Here is a 23,060-nt window from a genome sequence, read left to right as displayed (position 1 = left end):
CTCCCATCAAGGGACTGACCTGTGTAACAATAGTCATTTTTACATATGGAGAATATTTTTATTCCAGTAATACCAGTCTGCTGTGTAAGTATATATTTTTTAAAACATTTTAATGAAACAAGGCTTGCTGCAGAGCATCAAGAATAGGTCTGAAGGTAGAACATAGAACTGCAGATATGTATGACTTGTTCACTTAATATAAGCACTCCAAGTAAAATATCTTCCATTAAATAAAGCTGAAAACATACATTTTATGTTATTAAAACATAGACAAAAAAAAAGATCTATAATTCGGCAAAATAAATACAAAACTCACTAAATCAACCATTTTGCAATCGATAATTCGTATTAGGACACAGCTATGCTGCACTCATATTTAGGGGCGTCTTCCAACTGCAGTGTGTCCTGTCATCCCCGTACGTTCTACTGTTGGTCCTGTTCGTTGCCCGTTGTGTTCGGTGTGACCGTCTCTGTGTCTCTGTCAGATTCCTCCTCATCCTCCGTGGCTATGCCCTCCTGGCCCAGGGGAATGGCCCCTTTCCTTAGAGGCAAGACAGTGAAGAAGGCTTCCTGCCAGTTCCCTTTCTCCAGGTACACCAGTATGATCTCAAACACTGTGCCAGGGAACACAAACACTTAGAAATTCATAAATAAAACCTGAGCACATTAATTCTATCACATAAACTTCATATACAGAAGTATGTGGACACCCCTTCAAATAAGTGGATTTGGCCATTTCAGCCACACCCGTTATTGACGTGTATAAAATCGAGCACACAGCTATACAATCACCATAGACAAACATTGGCAGTAGAATGGCCTTATTGAAAAGCTGTGACTTTCAACATGGCACCGTCATAGGATGCCACCTTTCCAACAAGTCAGTTTCATAAAATGTTTTGCCCTGCTAGAGACGACCCGGTCAACTGTAAGCGCTGTTATTGTATAGTGGAAACTCAAAAGAGCAACAACGGCTCAGCCGCAAAATGGTAGGCCACACAAGCTCAAAGAATGGGACCACTGAGTGCTGAAGCACGTATAAATCCTCTGTCCTCAGTTGCAACACTCACTACCGAGTTCCAAACTTCCTCTGGAAGCAACGTCAGCACAAGAACGGTTTGTTGGGAGCTTTATGAAATGGGTTTCCATGGCCGAACAGCCACACACAAGCCTAATTTCACCATGCGCAATGCCAAGAGTCGGCTGGAGTGGTGTAAAGGCTCGCCTCCGTTGAACTCTGGAGCACTGGAAACGCGTTCTCTGGAGTGATGAATCACGCTTCACCATCTGGCAGTCCCACGGACTAATCATGGTTTGGCAGATGCCAGGAGAATGCCACCTGCCTGAATGCATTTTGCCAACTGTAAAGTTTGGTGGAGGAGGAATAATGCTCTGGGGCTGTCTTTCATGGTTTGGGCTAGGCCCCTTAGTTCCAGTGAAGGGAAATCTTAAAGCTACAGAACACAATGATATTCCAGATGATTCTGTACTTCCAACTTGGTGGAAACAGTTTGGGGAAGGCCCTTTCCTGTTTCAGCATGACAATACCCCCATGCAGAAAGCGAGGTCCTTACAGAAATGGTTTTATAACGGTGTGGAAGAATTTGACTGGCCTGCGCAGAGCCCTGACCTCAACCCCATCGAACACCTTTGGGATGAATTGGAAAGTAGACTACTAGCCCGACCGTATCGCCCAACATCAGTGCTTGACCTCACAAATGCTATTGTGGCTGAATGGAAGAAAGCCTCTGCAGCAATGTTTCAACATCTGGTGGAAAGCCTTCCCAGACGTGTGGAGGCTGTTATCGCAGCAAAAGGGGGGACCAACTTATTATTGTCCATGATTTTGGAATGAGATGTTTGATGAGCAGGTGTCCACATACTTTTGGTCATGTAGTGGACCACTAATGCTCTGTAAAAAATCATTTCATAAGGGTCAATACCACATGACTAGGCCACAGTAAATGGAGTTGGTGTCATATCTTGACGGGTAAATCATTAGGATAGTTCCTCACCGTGGTTGACCGCCAGCACTTTGCGGCTATTCATCTTGACAAAGCTGTTCAGTGGGAGCTGTGCGTGGTCAATCCCCAGCTCCTGAGCCCGTTTAAAGGTGATGCCCTATAGGACAAGGTTAAAGGTCAGACCAACAACTGAGAAACATGGGACCTGAAGAGGGCTCCATTTAATGGTCTCAGATCTACGCGAAGTGTCTAGGGGTAGAGGGGCGATTTGGAACTGGACATCTTGACCTCCTGGTCAACACACCCAATCTGTTAGATAAAAATATTTATATTTTTGGTGTCCTGTGGCAATCGAACATATCTTCTAAATATTCTAGGTAATTGTGGTACAGACCTTGTGGTGGTTGTGGTCCACCAGGCCTCCGATGACATAGGCCTTGGTTTCATCCAGCTCTGTCAGCACATTGGGAGAGTCAGAGGTCAAGTACACCAGCTCCTCCTTGACCACCACCTCATGGTACGCCTCTGTTTTGACCGTTATATCCTGCCCCGGACACACACACAGAAGGTACCAGGTGTTGATGTAATTTGCAGACTTTCCTTCTTCAGCTATAGAAGTCCTACGGACAAATGACACCTTCCTCTTCCTCCAGTTATACAGCTCTCTTTAACCACCCAGATTACATCCCTCAGTAGTGGGATATTCAAATGGGTTAAATCGCCCCCAAATATAATGGGTTGGCATCTGATGGAATGTGTTTGGGAGAGGCGTTGACTTGTGAATGCATTCAGTTGCACCCAGCACTCAGCTCAAAACACAGACTAGATATGTTGTCCCACTAGACAAGATTATTGCCTACCTTTCACCAGAAGTTTAAATATGGAAACTCTCACTAGACAGAGGATTTACATTACTCCCTATCGGTATATACGCAAACGCAGTGCATCACGCGCAGCGTACCTGTGAAAAACACACCGCTCTGTATTTCCCTTGGTCATTTCAACATGCATTGCCTGTGTGCGTATTCAAACTAACAGACTTTGTACACTCACCTTCCAGTTAACCCATCCTTCATCAGTCTTATCCATGTTTTGCTTCAGCTGTCCACCAAGGCTGGTTAAATAAAACTAGGAGAAGAGAGAAAATACACCACTTGAGTCTTGAATCACTCGACTTCAGTGGAGGTTGATGCTGCAGGGGATGACGATGATGGCAATGTCCTGTGGGGCAGGTAGACTGACCTGAACAGGGTGCGCCGCTCGTCTGTTAACTGAATAACATCTCTGGATTTGTTTATGGAGCTTCCTAACATCCTACACAGGGGAGACAATACATAAACACAGGATTCAATACTGTGCCTTTCTTGTATTTACATGGAACATTGCAGACAAACAGAAATGTCATGATTCTTTACTCTACATGTCTGAGATTAATGTCTGTTCTACATAATATTTTTCTATCAGGACATTCCACAAAATTGTGCCCTACTGACCACAGGGGCCCTGACAGCCCACCTTAAACATCATGAGGTTGTCGAAGCTGCAGTCTATCACCAGTCTCAGGGGGCTACTGGGTGTCACCTCTTTCCTCAAACGCTTCCGGCCCTCAAACTCCCCTCCCTCCTCCCCCTGATTCTTCCTCTCAAGGCTCCTCTTCTGCCTCTTCTCCTTTCGCTTCTGCCTGGGTAGCACACCAAAAACAAAAATGTATTAAAATGGAAGGATTTCATGACACTATAAAAGATCAGACAATATTTTTTATTTCACCTTTATTTACCCAGGCAGGCCAGTTGAGAACAAATTCTCATTTACAACTGCGACCTGGCCAAGATAAAGCAAAGCAGTGCGACACAAACAGAGTTACACATGGAATAACCAAAAAGTACAGTCAATAACACAATAGAAAAAAATATATATACAATGTGTGCAAATTAAGTGAGATTAGGGAGGTATGGCAATAAATAGGCCGTAGTGGCGAACTACTTACAATTTAGAAATTAAGCACTGGAGTGATAGATGTGCAGAAGATGAATGTGCAAGTAGAGATACTGGGGTGCAAAGAGGGGGGGACAATGTGGGGATGAGGTAGTTGGATGGTCTATTTACAGATGGGCTATGTACAGGTGCAATGATCTGTGAGCTGCTCTGACAGATGGTGCTTAAAGTTAGTGAGGGAGATATGATTCTCCAGCTTCAGTGATTTTTACAATTCATTCCAGTCATTGGCAGCAGAGAACTGGAAGGAAAGGCAGGCCAATGGAGGAATTGGCTTTGGGGGTGACCAGTGAAATATAAAGCTGCTGGAGCGCATGCTACGGGTGGGGGATGCTATGGTGACCAGTGAGCTGAGATAAGGTGGGGCTTTACCTAGCATAGACTTATAGATGACCTGGAGCCAGTGGGTTTGGCAATGAATATGAAGCGAGGGCCAGCCAAAGAGAGCATACAAGTAACAGTGGTGGATAGAATGAGGCTTTGGTGACAAAACAGATTGCACTGATAGACTGCATCCAATTTGCTGAGTAGAGTGTTGGAGGCCATTCTGTAAATGACATCGCCGAAGTCAAGGATCGGTAGGATGGTCAGTTTTAAGAGGGTATGTATGGCAGCATGAGTGAAGGATGCTTTGTTGCGAAATAGGAAACCTATTTTTAAATTTTGGATTGGGGATGCTTAATGGGAGTCTGGAAGGAGAGTTTACTGTCTAACCAGACACCTAGGTATTTGTAATAGTCCACATATTCTAAGTCAGAACCGTCCAGAGTAGTGATGCTGGACAGGCGGGGGCAGCGATCTGTTGAAGAGCATGCATTTTGTTTTACTTGCATTTAAGAGCAGTTGGAGGCCACGGAAAGAGAGTTGTATGGCATTGAAGCTCGTCTGGAGGTTACACAGTGCCAAAGAAGGGCCAGAAGTATACAGAATGGTGTTGTCTGCGTAGAGGTGGATCAGAGAATCACCAGCAGCAAGAGCGACATCATTGATGTATACAGAGAAAAGAGTCGGCCCGAGAATTGAATCATGTGGCACCCCCATAGAGACTGCCAGAGGTCCGGACAACAGGCCCTCTGATTTCACACTGAACTCTGAGAAGTAGTTGGTGAACCAGGGGAGGCAGTCATTTGAGAAACCAAGGCTGTTGAGTCTGCCGATAAAAATATGGTGATTGATAGAGCCAAAAGCCTTGGCCAGGTTGATGAATACAGCTGCACGGTATTGTCTATTATCGATGGCGGTTATGATATCGTTTAGGACCTTGAACGTGGCTGAGGTACACCCATGACCAGCTCGGAAACCAGATTGCATAGCGGAGAAGTTACCGTGGAATTCGAAATGGTCGGTGATCTGTTTGTTAACTTGGCTTTCAAAAACCTTAGAAGAACAGGGTAGGATAGATAAAGGTCTGTAACACCTTTGGTCTAGTGTCTCCCCCTTTGAAGAGGGGGATGACCGCGGCAGCTTTCCAATCTTTGGGCATCTCAGATGATACAAGAGGTTGAACAGGGGGTTGCAACAATTGCGGCAGATAATCTTAGAAAGAAAGGGTTCAGATTGTCTAGCCCAGCTGATTTGTAGGGGTAAAGATTTTGCAGCTCTTTCAAAACATCAGCTATCTGGATTTGGGTGAAGGAGAAATGGGGGAGGCTTGGGCAAGTTGCTGTGGGTGGTGCAGATCTGTTGACCGGGGTAGTTGTAGCCAGGTGGAAAGCATGGCCAGCCATAGAAAAATGCTTATTGAATTTCTCAATTATCGTGGATTTATCAGTGGTTACAGTCAACATAAAAAATGTATCATGTGGGCATGCTTCAAGGCACAACTTGCCATAAGTCAATAGTGGCAATCTATGTAGAGTTGAATTCTGTTGTTGTTAATTTTTGTAAGCAGTATGATGATGTCTTACTGTTAAGTCAATAATTGGTCACTATGTACATAATCACAAAGAAGTAGCCTAAGTGAATGCATCAGGGGAAGTTTTTATTGAAAACATTACTTAACACTTAAAACAGTAACGTATACCTAGTTAGCTACTTACTTACGAAGGTTCCTCTCCTCCTCCCATTTCTGGTGCCTCATAAGCTTCTTCCTCTGTTTTTTTGAAAGAGTCTCGGTTTCTCCATTATTAGCACTGCTCTGTCCATCCTTATTCTCAGTGGCACTGGCAACGTCATTCTTCTCATTTGACGGTGTTAAATATTCGCTGGACATTGGTCGTGTGTTTTTACTTCTGTTGCAAACAGCCTGGTTGTCGCTACTACTAGCTAGCTAGTGTTCAAATGCACGTACTACTGGGAAAGTAAAGCTTACCAACCACATGCATATAATAATTCACACACACATTTGCTAACTAATGGTTTTATTTTTTTAACTACCTTATAAAAACATAATACATTGGCTAAATGTTCCCTATCAGTCTGGCCATTCCACATATACCTTTTTCCGTTGTTCCACAGTGTATCCTCGCCGTCTTCCGTAAAGTCGCACAATTTATGACGCTCTGCCTCTAGCCAAAGATCTAGGTTCAATCTATCTATGCTATGCACACTATGGTGGTAGAAATGAAAGTAAAACTTCTAAAACTAGTTTAACTTGTTTCATTTGCAACGAGAGAGGAGATATTGAACAACATGAAAATCTTCACTGTTCTCCTTTGTTTAATTCCATATGCAGGTAAATTAGAACATATATTATGTTATTAATATTATTATTTTCTGTTTACCCTTTATTCTATCTTTCATCCCTGTTGTGGCGGTTCACAACCTCCCTATTAGTGTTGAGCGATTACTGTTTGTTTTTTTAGGTCGGTTTGTTGATTATTTAAAAAAATATATCATGGTTTTCGATTTTAAAAAACGTAAAATGCATTATAAAATAGAGCATTTAAATGAAAATAATGAACATTCAATTGCCAAAACATTGGGTAGACATCAATAGCAAAATAGGAAATGACTATGAAATAATACAATATTTATTTTGTGTATATTACTAGTTTTTCTTTGGTGACTTTATTATTTGTCATTCCTTAAAGTAATCAACTCTGCTCAAGACAGTAACAGTCACCCAGCCTGGCCATCTAACATGATGTCCTCCCCATACCGTAGTTATCCTATTTAGCTAGCCTGCCTAATTATGCTGCAGAGTTGTCTCAAGAAATCATTTGACTAGTTCTTCAAAGTAGATAAATCATACTTTCACGAACTGTCTCTGTCCTTCTCGTTGTGTTGTGTACATTCCTCTTTCAGACGCTCTTTCATTCCTCTTTCAGACGGTCTGTGTGTATCGCTAACCTTACGTCCAAAGATCATTATATAGTAACATAGTTATATATCATTATATAATAACGAGACGCTCATGTCTCCGCCCTAACAATGGGAGGCGTTGTCCCAAAGACGGGAAGGCATGCGACAAACTAGGTAGAAACCCATGGGAAACCCATTGGGTTTGTTTTGGACAGATTTTGCCGAGAGTGAAACCTCTCGCTTCGCCTCTTTCCTCTCTGATCCGTTTGAGCAGGAATAAACTGCCGCAATGAATTGTGTTTTTTATGGTTAATTACTACGTTTCTGCGCTGAACAAAAAATCTAAATGGATTTCAAGTAATTAATCCAACGTCGGTAAATTAGTAAATTAGGCCTACTTGTTTACTAACCATACATAAAACAACCGAAATGAAATGCCGTTTAATCGCTCAGCACCATTCTATATTCTTCCCAGGTGTGCTAGGATTCCTACAGGTGCAATGGCTGCGCTGTCGACTGACAGATGAGTATGTATGGACAAATGCTGAGGGACACATTGAAAGTAATAACAGCTACAGAGATGCCGTGTTGCAGTTTGACAACTCGGGGAACAGCGCTTTGTTGTCTGACTCAATCACATTCCTTGTTGCAGGTGAGTCAGATCCGTGGAGCCTAAACTGAAATACTTTGTTTTGTCATTACTTTACCCACCTATTACGCTGTGTGTTTTGCATTAGGGTTTATCCAGAGCGATTGGTATGGTTTATACATTCTTAGCACCTTTTTCTGTCTTTCCCTATATAACAACCCTTTGAAGAACCCTTTTTGGTTCCAGTTAGAACCCTTTCCCCAGAGGGTTCTACACAGAAGCCAAAAGAGTTGTATCTGAAACCAAAAAGGGTTCTCCTAGTCCTATGGCAGTGTTCACAAACCTTTTATGAGGAGTCAAGATCACTGCTCTGATTTTTTTTAAATTTGAATTTTAAACAAAATAACATTAACCTATAAACTGTTCTGTAGGCATTATGTTTGGGCTGTAGGACTAATATATGTGATCACAGCATATTAGCTCTATGCCTGGCAATATTGTTATTCTTAGACCATATTATATTTCAAAACTCAAGCTTTGATAACAAAATAGATCAGTTGTTGTAGCACTTGCGTAGCATAAATGTAAATAATTAGCTTTTTATTTTACTGGACTGATGGGGGTGTTCATATCTAGACGTTAGTGATCTTCAAGGTCGGAAAGTCGGAGCTCATGAAAGATGCCCGAGGTTCCAACTTGAATTCCGAGTTAGATGACCTTTCAAAACTATTTTTTCCCAGTAGGATCACTTTTTTCCCCCCGTCTTCCCAGTTGTCTTGAACACACTGAAATCTGGCATTTCTGAGTTTCCAGTTTTTATGAACACGCCATTAGTCTAAGGAGAGGCCTCCGGTGAGACTGAACAGAGCGGGGGGACACCGTCTTCCAAACAATGGCGAAACTGGAGTAGCACCACATCTGCCTCATGCACAAACTTCTGTCGTTCCTTTGACAAGAGAATGTGAAATATTCCTCGATATTAAAATAAACACGTGAGCTGCTAATAATAGTACAAATGCAGGGCTATCGATACACTTGGCTACTCATACAGTGCCTTGCGAAAGTATTCGGCCCCCTTGAACTTTGCGACCTTTTGCCACATTTCAGGCTTCAAACATAAAGATATAAAACTGTATTTTTTTGTGAAGAATCAACAACAAGTGGGACACAATCATGAAGTGGAACGACATTTATTGGATATTTCAAACTTTTTTAACAAATCAAAAACTGAAAAATTGGGCGTGCAAAATTGTTCAGCCCCTTTACTTTCAGTGCAGCAAACTCTCTCCAGAAGTTCAGTGAGGATCTCTGAATGATCCAATGTTGACCTAAATGACTAATGATGATAAATACAATCCACCTGTGTGTAATCAAGTCTCCGTATAAATGCACCTGCACTGTGATAGTCTCAGAGGTCCGTTAAAAGCGCAGAGAGCATCATGAAGAACAAGGAACACACCAGGCAGGTCCGAGATACTGTTGTGAAGAAGTTTAAAGCCGGATTTGGATACAAAAAGATTTCCCAAGCTTTAAACATCCCAAGGAGCACTGTGCAAGCGATAATATTGAAATGGAAGGAGTATCAGACCACTGCAAATCTACCAAGACCTGGCCGTCCCTCTAAACTTTCAGCTCATACAAGGAGAAGACTGATCAGAGATGCAGCCAAGAGGCCCATGATCACTCTGGATGAACTGCAGAGATCTACAGCTGAGGTGGGAGACTCTGTCCATAGGACAACAATCAGTCGTATATTGCACAAATCTGGCCTTTATGGAAGAGTGGCAAGAAGAAAGCAATTTCTTAAAGATATCCATAAAAAGTGTTGTTTAATGTTTGCCAAAAGCCACCTGGGAGACACACCAAACATGTGGAAGAAGGTGCTCTGGTCAGATGAAACCAAAATTGAACTTTTTGGCAACAATGCAAAACGTTATGTTTGGCGTAAAAGCAACACAGCTCATCACCCTGAACACACCATCCCCACTGTCAAACATGGTGGTGGCAGCATCATGGTTTGGGCCTGCTTTTCTTCAGCAGGGACAGGGAAGATGGTTAAAATTGATGGGAAGATGGATGGAGCCAAATACAGGACCATTCTGGAAGAAAACCTGATGGAGTCTGCAAAAGACCTGAGACTGGGACGGAGATTTGTCTTCCAACAAGACAATGATCCAAAACATAAAGCAAAATCTACAATGGAATGGTTCAAAAATAAACATATCCAGGTGTTAGAATGGTCAAAGTCCAGACCTGAATCCAATCGAGAATCTGTGGAAAGAACTGAAAACTGCTGTTCACAAATGCTCTCCATCCAACCTCACTGAGCTCGAGCTGTTTTGCAAGGAGGAATGGGGAAAAAATTCAGTCTCTCGATGTGCAAAACTGATAGAGACATATCCCAAGCGACTTACAGCTGTAATCGCAGCAAAAGGTGGCGCTACAAAGTATTAACTTAAGGGGGCTGAATAATTTTGCACGCCCAATTTTTCAGTTTTTGATTTGTTAAAAAAGTTTGAAATATCCAATAAATGTCGTTCCACATCATGATTGTGTCCCACTTGTTGTTGATTCTTCACAAAAAAATAGGGTTTTATATCTTTATGTTTGAAGCCTGAAATGTGGCAAAAGGTCGCAAAGTTCAAGGGGGCCGAATACTTTCGCAAGGCACTGTACATTGTAGCGTGAGTGGAAGTACAGAGAATAGTTTGTTTTGTAATAGTGTTGATTAAAAACAGTGACAGTGCTGAATTAAACATTTAAAACCATGACCACAGAGACACTGTCAAATAATTGGCCAGCGCAGTAGGCACACTCGATTTAGACACACATACCCGGTGTGACATTAAACGGTTAAAAATGGGAACGTGTTGCTTACCCGGTGCGCAGGTCATCTGAATCAATTGCACCTAATGCCAATAGCGGGGGGAAAAGGAGCGAAAGCCTTTATCGTTGGCTTCATCGTCGCCCTGTTGGCCACCACGGTCCTATGGGGACAGCCAAATAACCCTTTTGGAACCCTTTTCAAAGAGTGTAGGGCTCTGGGATTATCCACACATTTTCTACCACAACAACCCTGAGTAAGAGAAACAACTTAGATACAAAGTCATTGTTTTTCTGCTACTTGTATTTGTTGGAATTCTAACCCAGATGTATCTTCCCCAGCATCTAAGGTGGATATGAGGAAGTTTGTGGAGGGTCCGGTGGATCGACTGCAGTGTGACATCCACAGGTACAGCAAAGGGATGAGCCGTGTGCGCTGGCCAAGCCTGGGAGGAATGGGGCACGACATCTGGTTCACCTGCACACTGCGGCACACCGCAGGCCTCTTCAACATCACCTCCTTTCTCAGAGTCACCCCTGCCACGACCATGTCGGCCCACCAGCCAGACTTCTTCAGCTGGCTCACCATCGGAGTTAAAGAAAAAATAAGCGCCTCAGGTATGGTGCAGACCAATGGATTTCTTTTGTATTGTGGACATACACTGCTCAAAAAAATCAAGGGAACACTAAAATAACACATCCTAGATCTGAATGAATGAAATATTCTTATTAAATACTTTTTTCTTTACATAGTTGAATGTGCTGACAACAAAATCACACAAAAATTATCAATGGAAATCAAATTTATCAACCCATGGAGGTCTGGATCTGGAGTCACACTCAAAATTAAAGTGGAAAACCACACTAGGGTCTGATCCAACATTGATGTAATGTCCTTAAAACAAGTCAAAATGAGGCTCAGAAGTGTGTGTGTGTGTGTGTAAAGTATCCGCCAACTCCTGGACAGTCTGTGGTGCAACGTGGCGTTGGTGGATGGAGCGAGACATGGTGTCCCAGATGTGCTCAATTGGATTCAGGTATGGGGAACGGACGGGCCAGTCCATAGCATCAATGCCTTCCTCTTGCAGGAACTGCTGACACACTCCAGCCACATGAGGTCTAGCATTGTCTTGCATTAGGAGGAACCCAGGGCCAACCGCACCAGCATATGGTCTCACAAGGGGTCTGAGGATCTTATCTCGGTACCTAATGGCAGTCAGGCTACCTCTGGCGAGCACATGGAGGGCTGTGCATCCCCCCAAAGAAATGCCACCCCACACCATGACTGATCCACCGCCAAACAGGTCATGCTGGAGGATGTTGCAGGCAGCAGAACGTTCTCCACGGCGTCTCCAGACTCTGTCACATTTGTGGCCTGCTGGAGGTCATTTTGCAGGGCTCTGGCATTGCTCCTCCTGCTCCTCCTTGCACAAAGGTGGAGGTAGCGGTCCTGCTGCTGGGTTGTTGCCCTCCTACGGCCTCCTCCACGTCTCCTGATGTACTGGCCTGTCTCCTGGTAGTGCCTCCATGCTCTGGACACTACGCTGACAGACACAGCAAACCTTCTTGCCACAGCTCGCATTGATGTGCCATCCTGGATGAGCTGCACTACCTGAGCCACTTGTGTGGGTTGTAGACTCAGTCTCATGCTACCACTAGAGTGAAAGCACCACCAGCATTCAAAAGTGATCAAAACATCAGCCAGGAAGCATAGGAACTGAGAAGTGGTCTGTGTTCACCACCTGCAGAACCACTCCATTATTGGGGGTGTCTTGCTAATTGCCTATAATTTCCACCTGTTGTCTATTCCATTTGCACAACAGCATGTGAAAGTTATTGTCAATCAGTGTTGCTTCCTAAGTGGACAGTTTGATTTCACTGAAGTGTGATTGACTTGGAGTTACATTGTGTTGTTTAAGTGTTCCCTTTATTTTTTTGAGCAGTGTACATACAAATACAGCATACACTTTAACATATACTCTTATGTCTATGATTTTATACAGGTATGTATGGCAGTGGTCCAACCTAAGGTCTGTCTGTGTACCTCTCCTCTATTGCCCTTACCTTCCTCACACTCTCCCTGTGGCCTGTCTTTATGTAGCTGTGATGGTGCTTATGACCCGCTCTCCATCCGTGCGGGTGGGCCTGCAGAAAGAGACGACCCTGCACTGTCAGTTTGCCGTGGACCATAAGGTCCCTCACCTTACAGTCGAGTGGCATTTTCAGCGGCGCGGAGGGCGCCGGACCAAGCTGTTCAGCTACTCCAGCCACTCAGGTCAGACAGAGGGCAGCGGGGTGGCAGTGAAGGGCATTGCCGGGGGGGATGCCTCCCTGACTGTGCCCATCACCAAGGTGAGCAGTGAGGGGACGTACGTGTGTTCTGTCCGCGTACCCCCACTCAACGGGAGTGTGGACATTGCGCTGCACATCATAGGTGAGACCTCTGGGGGTATGAGGGAGGCAGCTCACTGTGTTGGGGTCAATTTAGTTTTCAATTCAGTCAAATCAGGAAGTGAATTGAAATCATTGAAAATGTCTTAATGACTTGAGGAAGTGCAACTTTAAATAATCACACAGGTGCATGGCAGACACTAGATGCCCATCTTTTGTGTTTCACTCTTCTCCCTCAGAGCCTCCTGATGTTTCCTTGACCACAAAGGAGGAGCAGATCCCCAGCGTAGTGTGTGAGGCTAATGGCTTTTACCCCCTGGATGTGGAGATTGACCTTTTCAAGGAGACTAGCAGTGGTCAACGGCCTGAGAAGCTGGGGAACATCTTGCGCTCTAGTCACCTCCAACATCATGACAATACTCACTCTGTGGCAGCCTTCGTCTGGCTGCGGCCCTCCCCTCAGGACTCGGGGTGCGCAATATATTCCTGTAGAGTGTCACACGTCTCCCTGCAAGGTCTGTACATCCACAAGAGCATTATCGGCCCAGGTGAGATCGATCAATCAATCAATCCAATATATAAAGCCCTATACATCAGCACCAGTCACAAAGTGATGCAAAATAACTAAAAGCAAAAGATGGTCAGAAAAACAGCCTAGTTAGAAGACACCTACAGATGACTTAAACAGAGCAAGTTTTTACAGGACATTTCTGTTCAAATGTTAGGAGTAGATCCCCTGTGTGAATGTAATACTATATTATATTTAACCTGTGATGAATCTTATCAGGCTGTTGGACTTGGATTCATCTGACCTTGCCTGGACTGGTATGCCTGATTTCTGTGATAATTTTCATAGGTGAGCCTTTCCTACTCTGTGGACATAATCATTGAGTCACTGCTAGAATGACTGATAGTTCACTCAAATTATAAAATATCCTTTTGGTTTCTTTAACCTGTAAACTTGTTCAATGGATTAGTGTTGATTAACTGTGAGGACAAATTATTTTCTTTCACAGCAGTTACAAGACGGCGTTATTTTTAACAAGACAGTACAAAGACGATAAAAGAAAGACGAAACAAGAAAGTCTCCACCTCCTTGTCCCCCTTTTGCTGCTCAGTGGGTCAAATGTTTCTGGTAAGCTTCCTGAGCGGCATGACGGCTGAGTGATCCCATGGTGTTTATACTGTCGTACTATTGTTTGTACAGATGAATATGGTATCTTCAGGCATTTGGAAATTGCTCCCAAGGATGAACAAGACTTGTGGAGGTCTGCAAAAAAAAATCTGAGCGTAAATATATTGATTCATTGCAATTGTTCCCGAATGAGTGAGTGTTCATGTGTAAAGGATTAGCATTTCAATTGTTATAATTATTAACTCTGTAGTGACTTCTTAGTCGACCCCCACTTCTCCTTTGTCTAACAAGCCGCCATGCCGGTTCAGCCCACTAGGGCACATTTTCCTAACATTTCATGTAACCACATTTACCATGTTTGTTTGTTTGTTTAGGCATTTCTGTGTATTACTTAGTTAGTAATAAAAAAAATATTTAAGACAATTGATGTATGGATGACTCATAGTGAAGACTGGGTTCGTGCAGATAACCAACAATTTACGACGTTTAGAATGAGACTAACGTGAGTTTAAATAAATCATTAATCAGAAGACTATTGATCAGATATGAAAATATCTGAAAGGTTATATTGGGAAATTATAACTTTAATCTGAATACTTTCCTTGGTGCCCCAACTTCCTAGTTAATTACAGTTACATGATTATTCAGTTTAATAGCGTAATACTAATTACAGGAATCTTTGATAAAAACTAAGTCTTCAATTTAATGATAGTAAAGACACGACACCAGACGGCATTAGCTATACATTATCGTTCAGTTTGCTCTCTAAGACAAGGTTCTACTTCTCGTTCTTGGTACTTCATATTACCAAAACATTACCTCATCCAATGACATATATCAATTGTCAATTCTAGATACTCTCATCTCAAATACAACCCACCCCTGGACAAGCTCCCTGAGAGGAGTGAGCCTCTAGGTCATATACTATGAAAGACAAGTTTTGACATCAGAGGGGACATACAATGGTTCCAGACACTGCCATACTCCTCCCCCCAATGGGAAAAGTAGGGAGTGACTGGTGTACAGACATTGTGGAGCCCTTCACATGGTTTAACAGATACCCTCACATATGAAGACAATCCTGACCTCTCCCCTCTCTGGGCCCCAAGTGACTTTTACCACATAAGCATATTTATGAAAGTAGATAAAACATCTTATTTATCAATGTTACCTAACTAATTCTGATTCTGCTACGACAAGAGGCACTGAGTTTGAAGGTCGGCCTTGAAATACATACACAGTCATCCAATTAACTCAAATGATGTCAATTAGCCTATCAGAAGCTTCTAAAGCCATGGCATTATTTTCTGGAATTTTCCAAGCTGTCCTAATCAACTTGCAAAATATAGTTTGTTAACAAGAAATTTGTGGAGTGGTTGAAAAATGAGTTTTAATGACTCCAACAGTGTATGTAAACTTCCGACTTCAACTGTTTACCTTTTGATGTGAAATGGCATTATGCTCATCTTTGTTATTCCGATCATAACTATTATATTATATTCACAAATGTAAATGGGGTGGAAAAAATATGTATATTTTTCTTTTCATTTAACTATTTTTCTATTGTGTTTTGTTTATTCCATGTGTAACTCTGTTACCACACTCTGTTTGTGTCGCACTGCTTTGCTTTATCTTGGCCAGGTCGCAGTTGTAAATGAGAACTTATTCTCAACTAGCCTACCTTGTTAAGTAAAGGTGAATTTTTTTTATTTTAACAATTTTATAAACCCTCAAACTTGTGAAACTTAAAAAGTAGGATAAATGATTCAAAGTCAGGTCTATTAATGTCTCATTGCCTTGTCACATATTAATGATGTCCTGAATTATTCTTTCTTCGGGGGGGTTTGCCTGGTGTTCTATTATTTCATTTTTTTCATTGTATTCACAGGATTGTCCCTGTATTGATGTGTAATATTATTATTTATGCAATAAACTAAATAAAATAAAAAAAATAAGGCATAATGTACATTAATATTCATGTCATACCAGTGCAGTGGTATATTTTTATATAACCAACTACTGCATCGATGTTAGCATAGAGTTAATTAGCACCCATTTGCACGTGAGCTAGCTAATTTCTTACAGTAAGTGAATATTATTTGGACAAATTTGCCTATTTGAGCAGGAAGGCTAGGTTTACATGGACAGTTATGTAATTGATTTGATCGTTGATTTTCTGTGTTTCTTCAATGCCTTGTGTTTGGCTGGCTCTACATGTGTATCGTTGATGCCGACGGCCATTTCCTAAGTTACACATAGCGAGTCTACACAGCATACACACAGTATACAGTGAGTGAAAAAAGTATTTGATCCCCTGCTGATCTTGTACGTTTGCCCACTGACAAAGAAATGATCAGTCTATAATTTTAATGGTAGGTTTATTTGAACAGTGAGAGACAGAATAACAACAAAAAAATCCAGAAAAACGCATGTCAAAAATGTTATAAATTGATTTGCATTTTAATGAGGGAAATAAGTATTTGACCCCTCTGCAAAACATGATTTAGTACTTGGTGGCAAAACTCTTGTTGGCAATCACAGAGGTCAGACGTTTCTTGTAGTTGGCCACCAGGTTTGCACACATCTCAGGAGGGATTTTGTCCCACTCCTCTTTGCACATCTTCTCCAAGTCCATTAAGGTTGAGGCTGACGTTTGGCAACTCGAACCTTCAGCTCCCTCCACAGATTTTCTATGGGATTAAGGTCTGGAGACTGGCTAGGCCACTCCAGGACCTTAAAGTGCTTCTTCTTGAGCCACTCCTTTGTTGCCTTGGCTGTGTGTTTTGGGTCATTGTCATGCTGGAATACCCATTCACGACCCATTTTCAATGCCCTGGCTGAGGGAAGGAGGTTCTCACCCAAGATTTGACGGTACATGGCCCCGTCCATCGTCCCTTTGATGCGGTGAAGTTATCCTGTCCCCTTAGCAGAAAAACACCCCCAAAGCATAATGTTTCCACCTCCATGTTTGACGGTGGGGATGGTGTTCTTGGGGTCATAGGCAGCATTCCTCCTCCAAACACGGCGAGTTGAGTTGATGCCAAAGAGCTCCATTTTGGTCTCATCTGACCACAACACTTTCACCCAGTTGTCCTCTGAATCATTCAGATGTTTATTGGCAAACTTCAGACGGGCATGTATATGTGTTTTCTTGAGCAGGGGGACCTTGCGGGCACTGCCAGATTTCAGTCCTTCACAGCGTAGTGTGTTACCAACTGTTTTCTTGGTGACTATGGTCCCAGCTGCCTTGAGATCATTGACAAGATCCTCCCGTGTAGTTCTGGACTGATTCCTCACCGTTCTCATGATCATTTCAACTCCAGGAGGTGAGATCTTGCATGGAGCCCCAGGCCGAGGGAGATTGACAGTTATTTTGTGTTTCTTCCATTTGAGAATAATCGCACCAACTGTCGTCACCTTCTCACCAAGCTGCTTGGCGATGTAGGTCTACAATCTTGTCCCTGACATCCTTGGAGAGCTCTTTGGTCTTGGCCATGGTAGAGAGTTTGGAATCTGATTGATTGCTTCTGTGGACAGGTGTCTTTTATACAGGTAACAAGCTGAGATTAGGAGCACTCCCTTTAAGAGTGTGCTCCTAACCTCAGCTCGTTACCCGTATAAAAGACACCTGGGAGCAAGAAATCTTTCTGATTGAGAGGGGTCAAAAACGTATTTCCCTCATTAAAATGCAAATCAATTTAACATTTTTGACATGTGTTTTTCTGGATTTTGTTGTTGTTATTCTGTCTCTTACTGTTCAAATAAACCTACCATTAAAATTATAGACTGATAATTTCTTTGTCAGTGGGCAAACGTACAATATCAGCAGGGGATTAAATACACCCCCCCCCCCCCCCCCCCCCCACTGTATACAATAATGAAATGATTCAATAAACTATTTATTTCTTTGTTTATTGAATATATTTGACGTTCACGTTTTTTGATTTGCCCTGTTTTTTCAGTGACATCGGTGTGTTTAATTAAGTTGTATAACTTGTTACTTTACTGTTATTCCTCTCTTTCAGAGTTCACGATCATAACGTGTGGCTTCAGTTGTTGAAATGCGACACACTTTCATTGTTGCTATTGCTACGGCAACAATAATCAACAGAACACAGTTTATGTGGAGGCAGTTGACAACAAGAAAAAGACTGCCTTTGCCTCTTTTGAGGAGCTGGAGTGAAGCCATTTTTGAGGAGTGGTCAAACCTTGTTTTTGTCTGCTGTGTTCATTGTTTCAATTGTTAATTGTGTTTTGATGTTTAGTAAGTCACCTGAGTCTCTCATCTCTGTACTGGAGCTGGTATAACTTAATGTACAAAGCACATTCAGCTTGTCAGTATGTCTATATGGTATAGTCTGTATCCATTCTCATGAGGAAAGTAAATAGCATTATAATTCAGGATAGGTAGTAACTGAATATATATGCTCAATTAAATAATATAATTACAAAGTTATAACACAATTTTAACAGCAGTATTTATACTAATTAATTTCGCAGAATCATCACTGCATATACATTTCTAAATAGCTACTAGTGTTGGCTCTCATTTGAGTGATAGTTTGACCCTCGTCCATGTATTGTATTGAGGCCAGAGATATTTATGAGAGAGGCGCCCAGATTTTTTCATGCCACCCTGGTCTGAAAATGACAGCTGCATTCTAAGTCCCATTACCGACAGGCGCTTATGACAAACACTGGCACAATAACAAAGATATTGATCTGAATTAGGAAATCAATTGTGTGTCATCGTGATGACTATAAACTTTTATACTAACATCACCAATCTGAGGTAAAAAAACAATGTGTATTTCCTGTAATTCTTGTGTGGTTGATAAAATAATTCCACTCTGAAAGCTTATAACTGTATGAAATTGATTCATAAAATTATAATCTGATGATGTGTGTAGTTTTAGTCGGAATCAGGTTAAACAATGTATCTGTATAGTGGAAAAACACAGACTGTCTGAGCAAGGCGTAGCTTAGGAGCTTGTGTGTGTGTGCCTAGTAAAATACAGAAGAACAATTCAAACTGGCTAGGCCTCTGAGAGACTTGGGAGAGGACAGGGAGTACTTCTCAAGGTCTCTCTAATCTCGGGGGAATGGAACTGTTGGCTGGGTAGTGATACAAAGTGGTGAGAACTGTGGAGAAGGATAAAACTCACCTACTGTTTGTGTGTATGTATGTGCGTAGGATATCTACTGTTTGTGTGGAAGTATGTGCGCAGCTATAAAATGGATGTCTTTGTATTCTTGACTTTAGAACGTTCTCTGAATAAACTGTACTAGCCTTTTGCATAAACTGAGTCTTTGACTAATTATTATTATACCAATGGTCTTACAAACCTCGGGGATTAGTCAAAGCTATTGATTGTTAGTAATTATCATTGGGATTGAAAATTCTCTTGACAGTGGTGAAAATGTTACTCTGTGTAATGTAGTAACACCATGGGGAATGTTGCGAAATATAAAATAATTAAATGTCAAAATCATTTACTATTTCAATTTAGGATGATATTAAATCAAGCACACTCAGATGTTTTTTTTTTACAACTATTACATATTTCTTACTACTGTAACTATAGACAGAGTAAAAAAAAAATGCCTAACCACAATTTAACCAGGTGCTCTAGACTAGAGCTTCCATATGACTGTGCAGCAGGCTGAATGTTCAACATCCCTACTCCAATGCATTTCATTGGAGACATACATTGAATCTTCCTTTTGATTAGCTGAGGGGAAAAGCATGAAATGGTCTAAGTACAATTTATACTTGTTTGCAATATGGTTTTGGAGACCTTCAACACAACTTAATTAGCATCCTAAAATGGCAAAAAAAAATTACAAAAGATTTGAGCCAACTTTTTAAAAATTCCCTCCCATGTTTCCATATTAGCTCAGGAAGTGTCGTAGTTCAGGTAAATGTGCAATGCAAAAATCATCTGTGGGCGCACAGTAAGTGTAACATTTGTATTTGATCAAATTATTTTGGGGTGATATGAATGTAGAGTTTCTATGCTTTGTGGATTAATAAAGGTTACAGTGTCTGGACTTTTGGACACATTGACCGCAGTGTGTTCCATAGTAGGCATTAGAGCCCAAGCCCTATAGTGCTTGTGTCATCGAGAGGAAATACCTAGATATCTGCACCCAAGCATGTCTAAAGGCTGTAAAGTTCATAGAGATCTATAATTCAAGTGTTCTGTTTCATTCTGTGGAATATAGATAACGTCTGCTCCTCCTCTCCTTCCCTCCAGACTCCCTCCAGTCCTCTCTCGCTGTCTCTGAAGAGGAGATTCCCTCTGAGCAGCAGCACTGTAAGCAGGAGTGGAGCTCCAGTCTAGGGCAGGAAGAACCAGAGCTCACACAGATTAAAGAGGAACTCAGGACCAGTCAGGAGGAAGAGCAGCTTCAAGTGCTGGAGCCTGATATCATAGAGTTCATATTCACTCCTTCCTGTGTGAAAAGTGAATGTGATCAAGAGGACCCACTTCAGTCCTTGACTCTTCCCCAAACTCAGACTGTGGAGAACAGAGAGAGTGACTCTAAACCAGTGAATCTCAAACCTTTTGTCACTGAGACCAACCTAAAAGGTCTCGACATTCCCTGTGAACCTCCAGATAATCAAAACAATACCTCCAGCCACCGCTCATCCTTAAGCAGCGACCCAGTAGGACTTGACAGAAGCCCACCATTGCATCCTAGCCCACTATTGGATCCCAGCTCCCCCAAAGTAAGTAAGTGTTTGGGGGCTGCCACATCCGCTCCAAGCTGTTGGAGTTAACAATAATCATCTGTGTTTCAATGCGTTTTCCAATTCAGTTCATGCAATAAATGATCATCACATTACTAATTAGAACCGTTTTCTCACTCATAGTTTATCAAAATGTGGATGGGTTTTACTGGAAGTCACAGACCAGCTTTAACTAAACCAGAGAATGCAGTTACCAGGAGAAATTAAGAATGCTATTGAATACGGGATACGGGAAAAACAGTGAAGTGCACGTAAAACACAGTATGCACTTGTAACGGATGTGAAACGGCTAGCTTAGTTAGCGGTGCGCGGGTATGGGCGAGGGGACGGTCTAAAGTTGTACTGTTACACACTCATACACAATGCACTTAGGAATCGACTGTTAACAGGTTTGTACCTTGCAGTAAAACCCCAACCTTATGGGGTTGCTGTGAGGTGGTTTATGGACTCGCCACCCGCTGGTACTAAAGGAAGAAGAAGACAAATAGAGAGGATCCACCCACGAAAACGCATTTTGGTGATGACATTGAACTTCCTTATGAAATATATGTTACCAAGCCAAATATGATTATTCGTGTTATTAGTCGTTCAGTGGGGTCTTTCTCTAACATATATTTATGCAATAAGGTCCGAGGGGGTGTGGAATATGCCAATGTACCATGGCTAAGGGCTGTTCGCGTGGAGTGCCTGGATTCAACATATATATACCACAAACCCCCAAGGTGCCTTATTGCTATTATTAACTTATTGCTATTATTAACTGGCTACCAACGTAGTTACAGCAGTGAAAATAAATGTTTTGTCATACCCATACGGCTTTCAGCCAACCAGCATTCAGGGATCGAACCACCCAGTTTATAATTAACATTATATCCAAAAAGTCGGATTTCGTAACCTAATACATCCGATAATAAGCACCGATAATGTTGTTCCCTCGCAAGAACTTCAGAGGATTTTACATTTTGTGGTCGTCATCTTTAAAGTTGTTTCAGCCTGTCACAAAAAGCAACATTAGCATGACACAAGCTGAATTAAAAGGCTTTCAAAATAAAATGATTGGTATATGCTTACACGGCTACTACGCGAGTCAATAGATAAATAATACACATGATTCAGGCTACATTATTGCATGGCAAATGTTTCTGATCGGTGATAGATGAGAAAACGAATAAATGAGCTATACCACCTCCACTTGTCCGAGCAGAGATCAATTAACCAAATATACAGATAGATTCATTGAAACCAAATCACATTGGTTATCAGACAAATCACAGGCTTTTTGTTGGGAGTAGGACAGGCTACTATGCCAGTGAAGAGCAAAATTAACTTGTATAAAATGTACTGATCAGATGATCATTAGCACTCAGCTAAATTTAGCTAACATTTTCCCAACCTAATTGTTACCAAATATCCAAACGGAGATTCAGTGGAAACAAAGATCTGACATTGATTGATTTATGTCCTACACGGTTGTCTCAAAGCAGAGCGATGGCGCTCAAAATGGTGCTTGGGTCAGACCAGATCGAATTTTCAGTTCTGATGAGAACTTGATTTATGTAACATACATGACTTAAAACTATGTGATATGCTATCTGACGTAAATGCCTGCTTTTTAAGATTACATTTGTCTCTGTCTCTTCCCAGGATGCTGCTCCTGATTGGGATTTGAAACTTTGTGGACATGCAGCTCTTTGATTGGAGCAAGAGGGAGAGCGCAGTTAAGGACTGCCTGCTGGTGACCTAGGTACAGTTCAGTCTTGTTAGTTATAATAGTACTACTATTAGTAAATTCTTTAAAGAATACTTCACCGCTTTTCAACATCAAATTAATAGGACATTGACTTCATCACTGCCCAACAGATGGTAATGCATTTGGTGAGGTGTGTGTATATAAAGACTTCTTGCAATTCATTTATGAAAAACAAATATGTAATGTCTATATGTATATAGACTCCCCTTTTTTTTCTACTGTGTTATTGACTTGTTAATTGTTTACTCCATGTGTAACTCTGTGTTGTCTGTTCACACTGCTATGCTTTATCTTGGCCAGGTCGCAGTTGCAAATGATAACTTGTTCTCAACTAGCCTACCTGGTTAAATAAAGGTGAAATAAAAATAAAATTAAATGGTTGATAATTGATAAGCAGTAATGGGCAGTCACTACAA

The 23,060-nt window shown here is 41.8% G+C and overlaps 2 protein-coding genes across 4 annotated transcripts; one reads left to right on the top strand and one right to left on the bottom strand.

Moving 5' to 3' along the window:
- Positions 1-93: 93 nt before the first annotated feature.
- Positions 94-7,271, bottom strand: LOC109897044 (tRNA methyltransferase 10 homolog A). Of its 2 annotated transcripts, none has more exons than XM_020491558.2 (7): positions 5,999-7,271; positions 3,480-3,645; positions 3,207-3,278; positions 3,018-3,092; positions 2,359-2,508; positions 2,016-2,121; positions 94-614 (listed from the first exon to the last, which is right to left on the bottom strand). In XM_020491558.2, exons 1-7 carry the CDS (start codon positions 6,169-6,171, stop codon positions 424-426), a joined length of 933 nt encoding a protein of 310 aa, XP_020347147.1. In that variant the 5' UTR covers positions 6,172-7,271; the 3' UTR covers positions 94-423. The 2 variants fall into 2 exon arrangements, with proteins under 2 accessions (XP_020347147.1, XP_031688295.1); XM_031832435.1 differs by having other exon boundaries at positions 6,003-6,494.
- Positions 6,455-16,109, top strand: LOC109896502 (tapasin-related protein). Of its 2 annotated transcripts, none has more exons than XM_031832432.1 (7): positions 6,455-6,633; positions 7,678-7,854; positions 10,957-11,232; positions 12,716-13,048; positions 13,245-13,553; positions 13,793-13,861; positions 14,022-16,108. In XM_031832432.1, exons 1-7 carry the CDS (start codon positions 6,591-6,593, stop codon positions 14,045-14,047), a joined length of 1,233 nt encoding a protein of 410 aa, XP_031688292.1. In that variant the 5' UTR covers positions 6,455-6,590; the 3' UTR covers positions 14,048-16,108. The 2 variants fall into 2 exon arrangements, with proteins under 2 accessions (XP_031688292.1, XP_031688294.1); XM_031832434.1 differs by having other exon boundaries at positions 6,465-6,633; positions 12,716-12,889; positions 14,022-16,109.
- Positions 16,110-23,060: the final 6,951 nt, after the last annotated feature.

This window comes from Oncorhynchus kisutch, linkage group LG9, assembly GCF_002021735.2.
Source record: "Oncorhynchus kisutch isolate 150728-3 linkage group LG9, Okis_V2, whole genome shotgun sequence".
Classification (NCBI taxonomy): Eukaryota; Metazoa; Chordata; class Actinopteri; order Salmoniformes; family Salmonidae; genus Oncorhynchus; species Oncorhynchus kisutch.
This window is presented reverse-complemented; position numbering and strand designations above follow the sequence as displayed.

Excerpts from the sequence above, each read along its gene's own strand:
- LOC109897044 (XM_020491558.2), bottom strand. The coding sequence starts at position 6,171 with ATGTCCAGCGAATATTTAACACCGTCAAATGAGAAGAATGACGTTGCC. Across the intron at positions 3,279-3,479 it reads ACAACCTCATGATGTTTAAG|GATGTTAGGAAGCTCCATAA; the intron begins GTGGGCTGTCAG and ends TCCCCTGTGTAG. Across the intron at positions 2,509-3,017 it reads AAGGATGGGTTAACTGGAAG|GATATAACGGTCAAAACAGA; the intron begins GTGAGTGTACAA and ends TGTCCGGGGCAG.
- LOC109896502 (XM_031832432.1), top strand. The coding sequence starts at position 6,591 with ATGAAAATCTTCACTGTTCTCCTTTGTTTAATTCCATATGCAG. Across the intron at positions 11,233-12,715 it reads AGAAAAAATAAGCGCCTCAG|CTGTGATGGTGCTTATGACC; the intron begins GTATGGTGCAGA and ends GTCTTTATGTAG. Across the intron at positions 13,049-13,244 it reads CATTGCGCTGCACATCATAG|AGCCTCCTGATGTTTCCTTG; the intron begins GTGAGACCTCTG and ends CTTCTCCCTCAG.